The sequence below is a fragment of the Pristiophorus japonicus genome, chromosome 6, assembly GCF_044704955.1.
Source record: "Pristiophorus japonicus isolate sPriJap1 chromosome 6, sPriJap1.hap1, whole genome shotgun sequence".
NCBI classification, from domain to species: domain Eukaryota; kingdom Metazoa; phylum Chordata; class Chondrichthyes; family Pristiophoridae; genus Pristiophorus; species Pristiophorus japonicus.
In genome coordinates this window covers 12,175,950-12,194,731 of record NC_091982.1, presented here as the reverse complement: position 1 = coordinate 12,194,731, position 18,782 = coordinate 12,175,950, and the positions used below count along the sequence as shown (strand labels likewise).

Genomic DNA, 18,782 nt, shown 5'->3' with positions numbered 1-18,782 from the left:
CACGATCACTCGCTGCTCCTCCGCCACAAAACATTCGCCGAACCTCCGCCACGATCACCCACCGAATCTCAGCCACGATCCCGATCGCCCACCACACCTCCGCACCAAACATTCGCCGAACCTCCGCCACGATCACCCACCGAATCTCAGCCACGATCCCTTCACGCTCAGAGGCAAGGAAAGGGGGAGGGGAGGACAGAGCAAAAGGGAAGGTCTGTGATGCGGTGAAAGGGAGGAGCGATTACATTGAACAGCAGAATCATTACCAGCACCTGCTGTCTGAAGAAAGGGGAGCAGTGGTTATGGTCTGAAATTGTTGAATTCAGTGTTGAGTCCGAAAGGTTGTGAAGTGCCTAATGGGAAGATGAGGTGCTGTTCATCAAGCTTCCGTTGAGCTTCATTGGAACAGAGCAGGAGGCCGATGTCAGAGTGGGAGTAGGACAGAGAATTAAAATGGCAAGTGAGAGCTGAACATACCTTGCTTTGGCGGACAATTAGTGCAGGCGGAGGTTCCTATATCCAAAGTAAGCTGGGACAGCAGGCACAGTAGCACCCTAATCTATGTAAATGTCAAGTAACTGACGTGTTGGCTGTTTCCTCTGAAATAGTCCAATCACGTGTCATGCTTTCACTAGCATTGCATGAAGGAGTCCACGCTCAGAATGATCAACTGTCAATGTCCCCTGATTGGCTGCACCATCATTGATAAAAGAGGATCCTGGTATATCTACTTGCCAAGATCTTTGGGGAACTATATATACAATCTAGGTCCTCAGAGAGCCACATGCAGAACAGTGCTATCTGCCGCAAGGTTAACAGCATCTGCCATGCAGTATAGGGCTAGCACATTCAGTGACAGTTATGGTCATTTGCAGCTTGAAATTTGACTCCAGCTTCGAGCAGGTATGCCACGATGTGTGCAGTGACACAGTGGGCAACTCTTCCTGTAACCATTAATTGTCCCCATGCTTTAAATCTCAATGATATGTAATTTTCCACTTCTACCACATGTCCAAATCTGCATCTGTTGCTATGTGTAATTATGTGTAATTGTGCTGACTTTAGAAAGTTGGGTCAAAAAAAATTGCATTTCTATTGGTGTCGGTGAAAACTTGTCATTAATCATTCAGGTGTAAATGCATCCATATCAGAAAATCTAGACTTCTGTTACGATTTCCAGCGTCAGTTTCAACAGTTGTGGTCGACAGAGTAGTGTTCTTTTTGCTTCGAAAATAATGACATTTTAATTTTAGTCTCATGCTATTTCAAATTTTAGAAATGCCTTCATAAGACATTGGTTCTAATTGTAAATAAATTCCCGGGGCCCTGCTACACCAGCATAAATGTGGCAAAGTGGAACCCTCATCTACTGTTCCCCAGGCCAAACAGCCCATGCCAAATCCTGGGGAGGGGATCATTTCCATATCTGGGGTCGGCAGGGCGCACGCCCCAGCCTGCCCCAATTTGCACATCTAAGGCAGAGTAATGCCATGCTGCCAAGACTCAAATGGGCCAAATATTTTAAGCCTTTGGCTTCCACTTGGAGTCACTCAGCGATTGAGAAGGCCAACCTGGATCGATGGCCTCATTCTAGTAAAGATTTGGGACTCATGCCAGGTCTTCAATGCCATGAGTTCCACTGAGGTATTTCATGAGCATAAAGGGAGGAATTCTTGTGATGGCTTGCAAACTCCCATTATATGGTACTTTGAAATAATGGGACGGTCAGAAGATCCGCTCACGGGCTCAGACTGAAATTTAAAGGTCTGGTCTAAGTGCGATGGAACAAATGTCATCTGATAACCCAGGAATTTCACTGTCAAGCACAGGATAGAGTAACTTGTGTTTGCTGTTTTTTTTTAATCCTTCCGTTTCCATTTTCTTACAGACAGAGCTTTATATACACATTCATGAGTTAAATTTGTTTCTCTTTATTTGTTACAGGCTTTGTCTTTGGAACATAAATGCAAGTGAAGAATAAACATTTATCTGGATGACGAGACGTGTACCTTCCAGATCTGGAACCACTGGACGAGGATCCAGCAGCAGGATGGTTCCTTGGCTTTGCATATCTCCTGTGGATTGATAGCAGAACGAGAGCTAGTGTAACAAGAGAAGAGCCTCCCTTCCCATGACCTTCGGATTTACTACAGTTATAGATTGGCACCAAGGGTTTTTGGAATTTATATTGGTGAGAATCTGGTGATGTCATTGTGTACAATGTTGCTTTACACAAGATGGAGTTGTCCTGTATCCTTTTTGCGACGTGTACCCACCATTTTCTTAAATGTAGACTGCAGTGCTGCTCTCTGGATATTCAGCTTCGCTGTCAGGGTCATTGTACTGGAGGGTCAGATCAATTACCCAACTGTGAATACGCATTATGGAAAGCTGCGGGGGATCCGAATTCCCTTGCCAAGTGAGATACTTGGGCCAGTGGATCAGTACCTGGGAGTTCCATATGCTGGTGCTCCTATTAGGGAGAAACGTTTCCACCCACCGGAACCTCCACCCTCCTGGTCTGGGATACGCAATGTTACTCATTTCGCCCCTGTCTGCCCACAAAACATTCATGGTATGGTACCGGAAATCATGTTACCGATTTGGTTCACGGCCAATTTGGATATAGTTGCAACCTACATCCAGGATCAAAATGAAGATTGCTTGTATCTAAACATCTATGTCCCCACAGAGGATGGTGAGTCAGTGGAGGACAAAGCAATGCTTCTTTTGTCTGGTTCTTATTGTTTTGTCTGTATGTTGCTCTTCAAGCATGAAATGGTTCCCTATTCCCCATCCCCCTCCTGCATGCCGTGTCATGTGGCTCATGTTGTGGCTTCTCCTTGCCTTGACCTTTCCATCTCTTACTGTCAATGGCTCTGTTATGGTTCCTCTTTTGTTTCTTTGGCACAATTTGACAGCCAAAAGCTAACCGTCACTGCAGAAAATCTGAAGCCAGGTACATTGCCCGCAGGGTTAATTTTCAGTGTTTGGGGTTCACACTGTAATATGTGAGGGGAGAAGCGGGATGGAAGGTTTGCAAAGGGTGATTGCAGAAATATTCTCCCAGGACATGTTTGGGATGTGACTGAATGTCTGATGCAAGATCATTCCCAAATCCAGAGGGTTAGACTGTTATTTGGCCTTTACTGAGGCTTTAGTTTGCTCCTCTGGGCATATAATGTGATGGGGGTGGCGGGGGTGGGGGGGTAAACTGTTCATTCACTAAGACCCTGAAACAATTTCCAAAGAATCAATATAGCACAGTACAATGCAAATTACCCATGAGTCAGTATCAGCTATCCATGAATCAGTGTGAATAACCCATGAACCAGTGCAAATTACCTGAGTCAATGCCAGTTAGTCATATTGTGCGATCTAACCCAGTAATATTCAGTTTGATCTTGTTTATATTTTCATCAGAAACTATTGAAACTGCTGCTTTTAGACTCAGGCCTAACTATGTGCTGGAGATACTCTCAGCCTCAGGCCTCACTATGGCCTGGGGTTATTCTCTCAAACTTGGTCATGGGCATCGTTGTGTATGGATTGGGGCTAGCCACTGATACATAGGCCTCACAATGGACTAGGATTGGTCTAACTTGTAAATACTTTGTACTCATCAGTGTGAGCAATATCAGCACTGGGGAAGTTCTCAGAACAAGTATGCTAAGGTTTAATTGCAAATCAGAGCTGCTGTTATACCGCTCCAGACTCAGAACACTACCAGTGCACCTGTGTAACATTACCATTTCTTATATCATTCATCCTTATAATCTCTGAGTTACTTTGCCAATTGATGTCTAAACTTGTACTGTGGACATTTTTTGACATTTTTCAACTGGGTGCCAGAATGTAACAAACAAAATTCATTTTAGATCCAAGGCTGTTAATAGCAGGGACTGGGCTGGATTCAAACTCAAGTAATCATTCGAAATAGGAGGTGGGTGAGGTGGATTGACCCATCCACCTCCACGGAGGTGTGTGGGGGACCTGACCCATCCACCTCCATGGCACGAACCTGGAATCGCAGTACTTCCAGGAACGGTGCAGTGGCTCTCGGCCTTTTGGCTAAGAGCATTGGCGCAGAGTGATCCTTGATGTGTGCAAGGTGACCTCTGGCGTTTTGTGATTTGACAAAGAATTGGAAAGATTGGCTACGAATAATTAAAAAAAAAATCATTCAATTACCATTGTATCCATTGTTTACTTGATAGACACAAGCCAGGCACTTGGTCTTGTGCTTCAGGCTTTTATTGAGAGTGGATGTGTGCCAGAGAACTGGAGAGTGGCTAATGTAAAACCCATTTTCAAAAAAGGAGACCACTAACTCAGTTAATTACAATTTAATGTCTGCAGTAGGGACACTTTTAGAATCTTTAAAGATAAAATTACTACATATCTAAATGAGATAACATTTATTAGAAGCAGCCAACATGGATTTCAGAAAGGGAGATCGTGTTACACAAATCTGATAGCGATTTTTGAAGATGTGACATCTCAGTGGATGTGGGAAATGTACATTAACTTTCTGAAAGCCTTTGGCAATGTGCCACACAGGAGGCTATTCAGGAAGGTTAACAATAACAACAATTTGATTTATATAAGCTCCTTTTAATGTAGAAAAAGGCGTTTTAGGGGTATGAAATTAGGGGAAGGGTAGACAGTTGGATTAAAAACTGGTTAGAAGGGAGGAAACAGAGTCCAAATTAAGGGCAGTTTCTCTGAGTGGATGGGACTGGGTAGCAATGTCACACAGGGTTTTGTTCGAGGACCCCTTCTGTTTACTATGTACATCAATAATTTGGTTATACCACTTAGGGGAATTGTGTCCAAATTTGCAAATGATACTAAAATAGTAGGCATGGTAATACTGGCTTTCATATTGGCCGAGAATTTGTGATTGGACACTTCCCGCGGGCGGATGCCTCCGACCACACAAATTTCTACCCAAGTACCTGGTGGTCCCGATAGTTCGGAGGCTTGTGGTCCTGGTCCTGGTCCTCTACACAAAGGACTTCATCGAGGCCCACATATCCCAGGAGCGTAAGGGTTCGTAAGCATCACTGGGATCACGTGGACTGGCCCAACCTATCAGAGTTGGGGGATCCCCATTCATACTGAATGGTGAGTTCCGATCTACAGAACCACCATAAGTATGAATGGGAATATCCCCAAGAACATAGAAACACTGAAAATAACTTTTTTTTAAAATCACATATATTTCAAATGAATAAAAATGGAATTTCGTTAATTATTTAAAACAAAAATTGAATTTAATTTTTGAAAAATAAATTTACGTATTTTAACGGGTCTAAAAATAAACTTACCTTATTTAACAGGATTTTAAATGTTTAAATTATTTTTAAAAATGTATATTTCTGTACTTTAAAAGTCTTACACTGATAAAAGAAGCCTTACGCCTGCTTTTTTCAGTCGTAAGAATTTGAATAGCCCAACTCTCCATCCGTGGAGGCCCTTTACTTTCGGATGCAGTGCATCTGTCGAGTGGATACTTGACAGATCTCAAGTTCCGGGTTTAGGCACATGCGCTTTGCATACCTAAACCCGGAATGTACTTGGCCCCTATTGGCTCGTACGCACCCGTAGGGACCGCGAATTCAAGCCCATTATAAAAGTAGCGATGTAATGGTAAATCTAGCTAAAACCTTGGAGTACTATGTGCAGATTTGAGCTCCATATTATAGAAAGCATGTTGAGGCAATAGAGAGGATACAGCACAGATTCACCAGGCTACTGCCTGGTATGAGGAAAAACACATTGTGGAAAAAGACTAGCAAAATTGGGGCGGCTTTTAAAACAAAGGAGATTATGGGATGATTTATTAGAGCTGAATAAAATTATGAAGGGATAGGACAGGACAGCTAGAAACAGATTATTTCTAATAGTTGTGGGAGCTAGAATGAGGATAATCATTAACCTGGACTAGTTGGACCGAATGGCCTGTTTCCATGTTGTAATTTCTAAGTAACTTTTACCTAACTGGAGTAGCTACAACTGTCTTCGATTTCCTCCACCATGGATGGATAGAAATCTGAAAGGTTCCTGCTCTTGATCACTACACAGTGACCCTGCTGGAGAGTACTTGTATAATTGATATGAGTAGTAGGCACTGGATAGGGTTGACACGGAGGAGTGATCTGCTGTACCCCTTGCGAAAATAGCTGCCAACTCTCCCTCTCTATGCTCACACATGAAGAATGGCCCCTTGGGTGAGGTTTTGGATGATAGCCAGTAACTATAGAACTGTACCCCAGCAAAGTAGTCAGTGACTTTAGAAGAGAAAAATGATCATTGATCTGTAGCATGCAACTTGGTCTGATTTCTGAGTAGCTCATGGCACAGAAAAGGATGAGTTAATTGGCAAAAATCAAACTTGTATTTACAATGAATAATAAAAATGTACTGAAGTAGAGGATGCAAAAACCATCATTATAATACGTGGGAGGATATGGGTAAAACCTGTAGGAAAGAAAGCGACTCCACTGTGTTTTATTTGGCACACAGAATATTAACCCTTTGAAGCGTTTGAACAGATTGTAGGGCAGTATCTTGTGGTTATGACCTGAGAGTAATATGCGTCACTTGCACTGGGATTCCTGGACATCTGAGGTAATCAGCAGCATAACCCTGTTCAGGTGAAGGTCATACTGCTGCGATTCCACGCAGACCAGCCCCATACACCGCCAGTGACAGACAAACTGGTGAAACACTGCATTTACGAATATCACATAACGTAACCAACGCTGGAGGAAGAATTGATCTTGTCTTTTCATGTAGCAATACCATGAAGACATGAGTGAAGATTTCCTCTATTTGATGTTACTAGTAAAATTGTAAATGCATCCTTTTAGAATAGAGCAAATCCTCTCAAATGCATCTAACCACAGCAATTCTTCCCCCAGATAAGAGAAACCTGTGAATACTGGAAATCTGAAATAAAAACAGGAAATGGTAGAAATACACAGCAGGGCCATGAGCATTTAACAAAGAGGAAAGACAGGTTCACATTTCAGATAGGTCCCGGCATCAGAATTCCAGGGGGGCATTCAGAGTTTATTCTTTAATCAGGGGGACATTTAAAAAGTGGGGCCTATTTAGGTTAGGCAGTTTCTACCTGAATCTCTAAAAAGTTATTAAACATGGTCTGCCTCACCGAGAGAAGGGGGGGTGGGGGGGGGGTGTCATGATGCCCAGTTTAAATTCTCTCCACACTCTCAGATCGGAGTGGTACTGCATTGGCAGCTCCCAACAGCGTGGACCAGCTGTGCCCTGGGAAAGCTGAATATTTCTGCAACCAGGTCTCGTGTGTGTGTGTGTGTGTGTGTGTGTGTGTGTGTGGAGGAGGGGTGAGACGGTTGTGATTGCATGCTCCTACTGTGTCTGATGGAGCCTCATGTTATTTTGTAGTATTTTATTCATTTTACAGTAAAAAGAATATCGAAGGAATGCACCAGAAAACCCAACAAGAAAATATGTAGAAAAGGAGGTAGGTAGAAACCTGGTATCACATGGGGAGGAGCGAGCATGCATTCTCAACGCAAGCAGCAAGCTTCGTCAACAAACTGCAATTAACCAAATGAACACAGCAAGAAACAGCCGTGTGCGTGTGACTTTTGATTAGAGCTTGATGTATTTTACACTGATGTCGTGCATTTGTTGATCAACCTTATCAGTTGGACTGGTGCAGTTGTATACCAGGGAATAGCTCATGGGACACAGAGGCGAACGCACACTGGGAAACAGTCAATAGCTCCAGAGAGAGAGACTAAAAATGCTTTTACATTGGTCAGCATGTTGATTGATGTGTGTTTTCTTTCTGGAGGGATGGAGTTTTTGAGGGAAATACACATTCCCTAACTCCTGGTGCAAGTATTATTATATACTGCCAAAGATTCAGGACGAAAATGGATCTCAATTCGCCTGTTTCTCGGGTGCGAAACAGGGGGAAAAAAGGTACAATTTCAAGGAGCTATGTCCTGCGCCGCAAAGGCGCCTGAAACACAACGGCTCAGGCGATATGCTAATTAGGGCCTCAAGTCTATTCAAGGATCTTGGTCTGAAATTGATCAAAAACTAAACAGAGTTTGCACTGCGCAAGCTCTGACTAGTTTTTCAGGCTCTATAATGGCCTAACCTGTGGTTCTTCAAGCGACCCCTGGAGGCTGTCAAAGACAAGGTATGTAAACCTTTTTTCCATTTACCTTAATGTGGAGACAGGAGGAGTAGGAGTGCCCCTCCTGTGTCCTGGACCGCTACCAGGCTGTGCATACCTCCCTCCCATTTGCCCACTCCCAGGACCTAGCGTTCAAACTGGTTGATCTTGCTTTGTGCACAACTGGCAAGCTGTGGGTGAAAATCTGGCATTAAGGTGCCACCCACCGGTTTCATGGCAATGAGGCCTGAGGACTAATTTTCAGCGATCCTTGGGCCGACCTGTTGGGTGTGTGTCGCCGTTGTGGCACAGGCAATAACCAATTTCTCCATCAGTATCTACACCAGGAGAAGGAGAGACCAGTGTATACTACACCAGGAAGGAGAGATTGAGAAACAATCTGGGAAACACTCAGTTTCTGCGTTGGGTACAGAGTCAATAGTTCTTCTTGAGGCACTGTTCCCTTGTGATTGAAAACTGCCATCATCACCCCTTGCTAGGAAAAGATAAGCCTAACCTCTCCTCCAACTACTGAACCATGTCTAACCTTTCTTTCCATGCAACTCTGTGCTCAAGTCTCCCTTCGTTAACTGTTCAAATCCCTTTAGTCAGATTAATGCCTCAAGACCGCCGTGGTCACAGTACTACCAATGACAGCTTTGATGATTGCAACCATGGTGTGCTATCTCTTCCTGTTCTCCTTGACCTCTCTGCTGCATTTTACATAGTTGACCACTTCACCCTCTTCACCTATCCCAGCGTAGGTAGTTCATTTCTGCAAGGGCTTCTCTTCCCACCCTCTTAAAGTTATCTTTGCATGTCACGAGATTCATTCCTGGATTCACCCCTATTCCTCATCACTGAGCAAAAGTAAACGTGGGTCCCTTAAAGGCTGATACAGGAGAAATTATAATGGGGAATAAGGAAATGGCAGAGGAATTAAACAAACACCTTGTGTCTGTCTTCACAGAAGAAGATGCAAAATAAAAACCCAGAAACCGTGCAGAACCAAGAGTCTAGTGAGAATAAGGAACTGAAAGAAATTTGTATTAGTAAATAACTGTACCTGTAGTGGAGAAATTAATGGGACTGAAAGACGATGAATCCCTTAAACCTGATGGCCTACATCCTAGGATTTTAAAAAAGGTGGCTATAGAGATCATGGATGATTTGGCTGTCATCTTCCAAAATTCCATAGATTCTAGAATGGTTGCCACGATTGGAATGTAGCAAACGTAACACCACTATTTAAGAAAGGAGGAAGAGAGAAAACAGGGAACTACAGACCAGTTAGCCTGCCATCAGTAGCAGGGAAAATGCTATAATCTATTATTAAGGATCTGGTAATAGGGCACTTAGAAAATAATAATTGGATTGGGCAGAGTCAACATGGATTTATGAAAGGAAAATCATGTTTGACAAATCTGTTAGAGTTTTTTGAGGTTGTAACTAGCAGAATAGATAAGGGGGAGGCAGTGGGTGTGGTGTATTTGGATTTTAAGAAGGCATTTAAGAAGGTGTCAAACAAGAGGTTATTAAACAAAATTAGGGCTCATGAGATTCGGGCTAACATATTAGCATGGATTGAGGATTGGTTAAGAGACAGAAAACAGAGAGGAATAAACGGGTAATTCAAACTTTTCAGCCTCATTTATGGCCATGGCCTCGCCCCATACTACTTCTGCAACCTGCTCCCACTACGCACCCTCTGCTCTTTTATTTAAATTTATTCATTCACTGGCTGTGGGCATCGCTGGCAAGGGCAGCATTTATTGCCCATCCTTAATTGCCCTTGAGAAGTTGCTGGTGAGCCGCCTTTTTGAACCGCTGTAGTCCATGTGGTGAAGGTACTTGCATAGTGCTGGCTTTGTTGTAGCGGTTTGGTACAACTGAGTGGTTGGCTAGGCCATTTAAGAGTCAACCCCATTGCTGTGGGTCTGGAGTCACATACAGGCCAGACTGGGTAAGGACAGCTGATTTTCTTCCCTAAAGGACATTAGTGAACCAGGTGGGTTTTTCCACCAATCCGGTAGTTTCATGGTCACCATTATTGACACTAGCTTTTTAATTCCAGATTTAGTTAATTAAATGGTATCCTGCTATTTAAATTCCCACAGCTTTTATGCTGGGATTTGAACCCACACCTCCGGATTATTAGTCCAGTAACATAACCACTATGCTGCCGTCACCCCTGCTCTCCAAACATCCCCCGCTCCCCCTTCCCTACATTTGATCATTGGAGGCAGACCCTTCAGGCATCTGTGCCCTACTCTCTGGAACTTTCTTCTTAAACCCCTTTCTTGGCTACCTCCATCCCAATTTAAAAGCCTCTTCAAAGCCTATAAGTTCGACTCTGTCTTTGGTCACCTGCCTAAATTCTTCTCTTACTACTCCTCGGTGCACATTCCGTCTCCCAGACGTGCCTTGGGACACTGACTATTTTCAAGGCATTCTCTAAATAAAAGTTCTTGTTGTAACACACATACTAGGAAATATTGTAGATACACCAGGGCAGACAGAGAGATTAACACGTACTGGGAATTGCTCAGTACCTGCTCTCGGAACGAGATTAACACATATCCAGAGGGAGATGGAACGCACATCTTTGGTTTTAATTGCACTCGTGCTTGAGAACACTGAATGTGGCTGAAAGAAGTGTATCCTGCCATTTATGGTATTAATGAGATGATTATACTTGTGTGGGAAATGTTAACAACATCGGGTCAGAACTTCTGTGAGTGAGTTGACGTTTATAAAAATGAATTCCTCCTGAATATTGAAAATCTGGTGAATCATTTCATAAACCAATTGCAGATGATTTTATGTTAAAAGAAAATCCCTTTGAAATCCCTTTGTAAAGTATTCTGTAAACATCAGTAACAACCAATCTGATGCTACTCTTCCTGGAGATATCCAATTTACCCAATACATTTGTTGTTTCTGTGGGAGTTGCATTTTGCTGTTGCTCAGTACCAAGCTGTTGAAGGAGTGAGGGTGGGGCATCTTGTCAGTATTCCAGTGCAGGTGCTGGATTGCCAATTTGTGTCAGCAACTTGCTTGCATAATGAGACTTTCACCTTGGTTGTGCTGCTAAAGTGAAGTAATGAACAGCAGAAGGCCTCGCTGCAGGAAAAGTGAATATGTAATCTCCAGGATTGCCAGAAAGAGTAACCTCTGCTGGCTGGTCCAAGATTGGGGTGGACAGGTACTGCAGATAAGGCCTATTTGAATGGGCATTGATGTGTGGGGGAACCTAAAAGAGGAGGGCAGAGCAGGGCTGTGTGATAGGTTAGTTCTGGGACTCCTATTAATGACTAGTATTCTTCCCAGAGCTCTGCACTGTCTTGACAGGAGGGCATATTTAGTGAGATTGTAGAATGGAAGTATTATGTTTTTGGGAATTCAACGAACATTTTCCTCATGCTCAGCACTGAAGACAGCTTACATAAGTAAGCCCTACCAACTGGAATATAATATATACACAATATCTGGCGATGTAGCATTGCAAACTGGTCAAAGAAAACCTCTTTAGCTCACTAAAGTGACTTCCTGTATTCTCTCAGCCTTTGGATGGTGGAAGAATAATTACTGTTGGGCTGTTTGACTAAGGCTATAAACTAAAATTTGGGCTTTTTAAAAGTAGACAGCAGCAGGAAATCCATACCACATATTTCACTTGATTACAGAAATTTAAATTGTATACGTGGTTGCAAAGTAACCAAGGTTGGGAACTAAATATTCCAGGATAGTCAACTTTTAGAAGAGATAGGCAAAATGAAAAAAAGGAGGAGGGGTAGCCCTGATAATAAAGGATGGGATAAAGACAGTAGAGAGAAAGGATCTTGGCTCGGAAAATCAAGAAGCAGAATCAGTTTGGGTGGAGCTAAGAAACAGAAAGGGGCAGAATACATTAGTGGGAGTTGTTTATAGGCCCCCAAACAGTAGTTGTAATGTAGGGCACAGTATACATCAGGAAATTAGAGGTGCATGTAACAAGGGTAATACAATAATCATGGGGGCCTTTAATCTACATATAGACTGGGCAACCAAATCTGCAGTAATAGTGCGGAGGACAAATTAATGGAATGTATACAGATGGTTTTCTCGATCAGTATGTCGAGGAACTAACTAAAGAACAGGCTGTTTTAGATCTAGTATTGTGCAATGAGAAAGGGTTAATTAACAACCTTTTAGTAAAGGGGCCATTAGGGAATAGTGACCATAATATGATAGAATTTTACATTAAGTTTGAAAGTAATTTAGTTAAATCCAAAACTTGAGTATTAAATCTAAACAAAGGTAATTACGTAGGTATGAGAGGAGAGGTGGCTATGGTAGATTGGGAAGCTTCATTAAAGGGTATGACGGTAGACAAGCAATGGCTTGCATTTAAAGAATTAATACGTAATTTACAACAAATATACATTCCGTTAAGGCACAAAAACTCTGCAGGAAAAGTGGTCTAACCATGGCTAACAAAAGAAGTTAAAGATAGTATTAGATCAAAGGAAGAGGCTTATAATGTTGCCAAAAATAGCAGTAAGCCTGAGGATTGGGAGGATTTTAGAATTCAGCAAAGGAGGACCAAGAAATTGATAAAGAAAGGGAAAATAGAATCTGAGAGTAAACTAGCAAGAGACATAAAACAGACTGTAAAAGCTTCTACAGGTATGTAAAAAGGTAAAGATTAGCAAAAGTAAATGTGGGTCCTCGACAGGCTGAGACAGGAGAAATTATAATGGGGAATAAGGAAATGGCAGAGAAATTAATCAAATACTTTGGGGCCGAAATTGCCCTCCGATCGAAAGGGGGCGCACTCACCGATCTTGAAGATTTTTCTCTGCCCCAACGCCGGCATGGAGTGGGGCGGACGTCGGTTGATGTCATCAATGCATCGCTGATAGCGCAATGCGGACATGCGCTGACGCATCACAACATCTCTTCCCTTCAGTTAAAGGGGAGACCTGCTGCAAACTCTGCAGTTAGTTTAGCTGGGCCACCAGGGACAGTTTCGGCTGGGCTAGCGGCCCGTTACCCAACAGGGGATGCCAGGCTGCCTGTTGGAGTCCTGGCCAAACCCATGGGCGCCATTGTCGGGCCGACCTCGGAGTCGACCGACAATTAAAATAAAATGGCCGACCGCAGCAGCGAGCCCTCCCTTTTAAGGGTGGACGCGCTGCCTAGCCATGCACAGCTTCCCGCATGGGAAAGCTGTCGGGAGCACCATCGGCGGCCAATTCGCTCGCGTCTGCCAATTTCCCGTGGTGCAATTTCTCACGTGGGCGGAAAGGGGTCGCCACTGGTTGGCGGGGGGGTTCGGTGCGTACCCGACAGGGCGGCAACATGAGCAGCGTGGTGACGAACACTGCTGGGGAGAAAATGGAGGGCAAATTATGAAATGTCGGCACACTAGGCGGTGAGTCCATACCGACCCGTTTCCGGCTCTTGGGTCTGTCTTCACGGAATAAGACCCAAAAATCTCCTGGAAATAGTGGAGTACCAAGGGTCTAGCGAGAATGAGGAACTGAAAGAAATTAGTATTGGTAAAAAAAAATTGTATTGGAGAAACTAATGGGACTGAAAGCCAATAAATCCCCTGGACCTGATGGCCTACATGCTAGGATTTTGAAAGAGGTGGCTATAGAGACAGTGGATGCATTGCTTGTCATCTTCCAAACTTCCATAGATTCTAGAACGGTTCCCGCAGACTGAAGGTAGCTAATGTAACCCCGCTATTTGAGAGGAGGGAGAGAGAAAACGGGGAACTGCAGACCAGTTAGCCTGACATCAGTAGTAAGGAAACTGCTCGAATCTATTATTAAGGACATGGTGACAGGGCAGTTAGAAAATAATAATAGGATTGGGCAGAGTCAACATGGATTTGTGAAAGGGAAATCATGTTTGACAAATCTGGTAAGAGTTTTTTGAGGTAGTAGCTAGCAGAATAGATAAAAGGGGACTGGTGGCTGTAGTTTATTTGGATTTTCAGAAGGTATTCAAATAAGGTGGCACACACAAGGTTATTGAACAAAATTAGGGCTCATGGGATTGGGGGTAATATACTAGCATGGATTGTGGATTGGTTAATAGACAGAAAACAGAATAGTAGTAATAAATGGGTCATTTTTGGGTTGGCAGGCTGTAACTAGTGGGGTGCCGCAAGGATTGGTGCTTGGGCCCCAGCTATTCACAATCTATATCAATGACCAAATGTAATATATTCAAGTTTACTGATAATACAAAGCTTGGTGGGAATGTAAGTTATGAAGAGGATGCAAAGAGATTTCAAGGGGGTATCGACAGGCTAAGTGAGTGGGCAAGGACATGGCAAATGGAATAACATGTGGAGAAATGTGAAGTTATCCACTTTGGTAGGAAAAATAGGAAAGCAGAGTATTTTTTAAATGATGAGAGATTGGAAAGTGTTGGTGTTCAGAGGGACCTGTGTGTACTTGTACACGCATCACTGAAAGTTGACATGCAGGTTCAGCAAGCAATTAAGAAAGCAAATGCTATGTTGGCCTTTATTACAAGAGGATTTGAGTGTAAGAATAAAGACGTCTAACTGTAATTCGACAGGGCCCTGGTGAGACCGCACCTGGAGTATTACATACAGTTTTGATCTCCTTACCTAAGGAAGGATATACTTGCCATTGAGGATCACCAGGCTGATTCCTGGGATGGGGGATTGTCCTATGAGGAGAGATTAAGTCGACTAGGCATATAATGTCTGGAGTTTAGAAGAATGAGAGGTGATTTCATTGAAACATACAAAATTCTTACAGGGCTTGACAGGGTAGATGCAGGGAGGATGTTTCCTCTGGGTGAGGAGTCTAGAACCAGGGGTCACAGTCTCAGAATAAGGGGTCAGCCATTTAGGACTGAGATAAGGAGAAACTTCTTCATTCGGAGGGTGGTGAATCTTTGGAATTCTCTACCCCAGAGGGCTGTGGAGGCTCAATAAGAGACTGAAAGCGATGTCCTGGGGTCTGTAAGCACTCACTGCTTGGTCAGCGTGGAGTGACCGCCATTTTGAAAATTGTCCACGTGGATTTTCCTCGCAGGGACCGTCTCTGCTCCACCCATGTTGCCACCTTGTCGACCCCTTACTGCCATGCGGTGACCCCGTTTCTGCCCCGCGTGTGAAATTGCCCCGCGGGAGCAGATCAACCGCCGGTCGGTGCCACTGACAGCTTTTCGCGGTGGGAACCTACTTGTGGCTGAGCGCTGTGTCCGCCATTAAAGGAGCGGGCGCACTGCCGTGGCCGCCATTTTATTTTAATTGTCGGCCGACTGCTAGGTCAGCCCGAGAATGGCGACCACGGATTCGGCTGGGCCGTCAATTGGCAGCCTGGCACCCCGTCTTGGGCACCAGGCTGACGGCCCGGCCGAAACCCTCCCTGGTGGGCCCCAGTGTTTGCCACTAAAGTGGCTGCAGAGTTCGCAGCGGCCCTCCCTTTTAATTGCCGATGGTGCGGAGCGACGACAGCTCCGTCCCGCTGACGACGGCCCCGCCGATTTGCTCATACTTCCGCCCTACTGGTGCCTTCTCATCCGCCCCGCTCTGAAAAAAAACAACAAAGAGCTGAATTTCTCCGGATTGTCCGCCCCATGCATTGGGGCGTACGATGCACTTAAAAACAGGTGTGCCCTGTTTCGAGCGGAGGGCAATTTTGGCCCCTCAGTCTTTGAATATATTCAAGACAGAGGTCAATAGATTTTTGGATCTTAAGGGAATCAAGGGATATGGGGATAGTGCAGGAAAGTGGAGTTGAGGTAGAAGATCAGCCATGATCTCATTGAATGGCGGGAGCAGGCTTGAGGGGCCGAATGGCCTACTCCTGCTCCTAATTTTTATGTTCTTATAAGCTCAGATACAAAAATAATAATAAGACACAACACTCCTACAACTCTCAAGGCTGAGATTTGTTATCTGGAGCTCCTGGGCAGGGTTCCAAAGCAGTAGGCTTGCTGCTATCAGGCTGCTCGTTGGTTTACTGAATTCACTTTGATTTCATATAATCACCCGGCAGCATGAGAGTAACTGCAGCTGAAAAATCCCTGTGAGTTACACGCTCTTGAAGGATGGATCTGCTAAAAGAGTGCTCTGTTCTAAAGTCACTTTCATGTTGTAAAACAACAGCCAATGACATGTGCACAGCTCTCTCACTGTCAACCAAACTTGGAAATATAAACTGCTTGACTAACTTTGTTTGGATGGTAATGAGTCCCATAAGTCTTATTAACTATCATTGGATTCCCCAGTTCTACCTCTGCCTGATGTCTGATGGAGAACAGCACGAGGTGCAAATGTAAACAAAGAGAGTAGCATTCGGAGAACAGGAATTATGCTGCTGCCTCAGGATCAGCACAGCAATATTAAAGAACCTTCCATGTTGCAGTTGCAAATTACTGTTCAATTTGACCTTGTCCTCTGGTTTTGAGTAGAGCTGTGTAATGACAAGCCTTGTGTCCTGTTGCACTGACTCAATTATTGCAGTGATTGGTCGTACAGAAGCATTAATAATGGAGTGTTTAATATTAAAGATTAGCAATAGCTGGTTTTGCAGACTGTAATAAGGTGATTTGTCACACTCCCTTGTGATAAAATATAATTTTGGAGACTTTGAAAATATATAGGCAAATATTTTCTGCCAAGTGTTGCGTGTAATTGGTTATAGAGACATGCAGCAAACGGAATATGAATTCATGTAAAAAGCAGTAATAAGAGTTTTTTGTTTTTTCCAAAAATGATACATTTAAGGAGGGAAAAAAATGTTTCTTCAAAACAAATTACAATTTTCCACTTGTGGGCAGGGATGTAAACACCCAGGGAGTTTTATGTTCACATGGGGAGCTGGAATCGTTGTAATGGAGGAACAGCAAGATTTGGAAGAATCAGCAAAGCAATGACAGAAGGAGTCAATGAGCCTCACAAAGCAAATGTAAGAACCCTTGTCAATTATCTTAGTGTCGTGGAGGGAGGAGAGGATAGCCTGGGAATGTACACTGCATGGAAGATTCACTGCTTACAGAGCAAACTATCCCAAGAAGTCAATCGAATGGATTTAGCAATCTGGGCTTCGTCAAGGTGCATGATGAGGCTTAGTGTCAGCAGGGAGATTATGACTGGTGTGTCGTCTGACACTCAATCATGTGCATTGCACTACCACTGACAGCGAAGGACACCACTGTGCTCTGTATGCAATAGAAACTTTTGAGGTACCCAAAAGGGACATCACAGACATAAGCTGTCATTGCCATTCATCCCTCGATTTAAAGATTTTTTGAAGTCCTGTTTAGTTTAACCGTGCAAACACTGGCATACACTGACGTCGGCTTAGAAATGTAGGAGTTGCAAGTTATTCAGAGCAAGCGGAGGATAGAACACAGCACCCACCAGCAGTTCAACAGCTAGTTCAGGCAGGGAGACAGCAGTATAAGATGATAGTTTGGTTCTTCTACCTAATGCTACAGTTGGGCGCTCTTTGGGGTACACATACAGTGATAGCCCATTTAAAACTGAGATGAGGAGGAATTTCTTCTCTGGGGGTTGTAAATCTATGGAATTATCTGCCCCAGAGAGCTGTGGAGGCTGGGTCATTAAATATATTCAAGGCGGAGATAGACCGATTTTTGAGCAGTAAGGGAATAAAGGGTTATGGGGAGTGGGCAGGGAAGTGGAGCTGAGTCCATGATCAGATCAGCCATGACCTTATTAAATGGCGGAGCAGGCTCGAGGGGCCAGGTGGTCTACTCCTGCCCCTATTTCTTATGTTCTTATTTGCTTTACCTGTTTAGTTTTTGCAGAGAACTGTCTAAGTTCTGCTTTGGACAGTTGATATTTTCTTTTCTGCTCGAAGACAGTAATATGTAAACAGTGGATTCAATTTGTATCTGATTTGCTAGTTACTCATCTGAAAGAAGGCGTACACTAGTGAAAAGTACATTTAAAAAGCTGCAGGGAATGCAGCAAATCGGTTACCTTTAGTGACTAACCTGACCGACGTGCATCATGTGCCAAAGTTGTTTTGTGATGTAGTCATTCTGCGTTCTACTCTTTCTGAGCCAGGATTGAGTACCACTTGTGCAGGGATTTGTGATAGCACGGGACGGCTGATGACATGAGTGCAAACATGGGCATACAATGTCCACTGATTTGTGAAAGTAGAGATTGCTGGACATATATGAGTTCTCTGAATTCCACCCCCCCCCCCCCCGGCCCCAGTTTTTGACCATAACTGCCTCTTGTTTCAATCTCAAAAACTTCATAGCCCCAGTGGAAGCATTCATGAGAGATGCTGCTATTGCACCTAGGGTTTGCATCATTGAGATTATCATGGTGAATGTCAAAGCTAATGCCAGACTATAGTGCACACAACCACTGGTCCATTCATATGGGGGATATCAGTGGCAATTGAGTTTTTGGACCATCTTCCAAAGTGATGCATATGGAGCTTCAATAGTGACTATGGGCTGGAATTTCCAACAACATACCGCCTGGTTTCTGGGCAGTATTGGCCATTGTGGGTGGTAATCAGGTGAGTGAAAATGTCCTTGCCTGAGTTACGCCGGCAGTTTCGAGGTACCGCTGGGAACTGGACTA

The 18,782-nt window shown here is 43.8% G+C and overlaps 1 protein-coding gene across 4 annotated transcripts in view; it reads left to right on the top strand.

Annotated features, from left to right (window-relative positions):
- Nucleotides 1–2,040: 2,040 nt before the first annotated feature.
- Nucleotides 2,041–18,782, top strand: part of nlgn3a (neuroligin 3a) — a 217,160-nt gene continuing 200,418 nt past the window's right edge. For 2 of the 4 annotated variants that reach the window (XM_070882621.1, XM_070882623.1), the window contains exons 1-2: nt 2,041–2,698; nt 7,451–7,510. In XM_070882621.1, the coding sequence (XP_070738722.1) occupies nt 2,206–2,698; nt 7,451–7,510 (553 nt within the window). In that variant the 5' untranslated portion in view covers nt 2,041–2,205. The remainder of the gene's footprint in view (nt 2,699–7,450; nt 7,511–18,782) is intronic. The other 2 variants (XM_070882622.1, XM_070882624.1) reach the window with 1 other exon arrangement.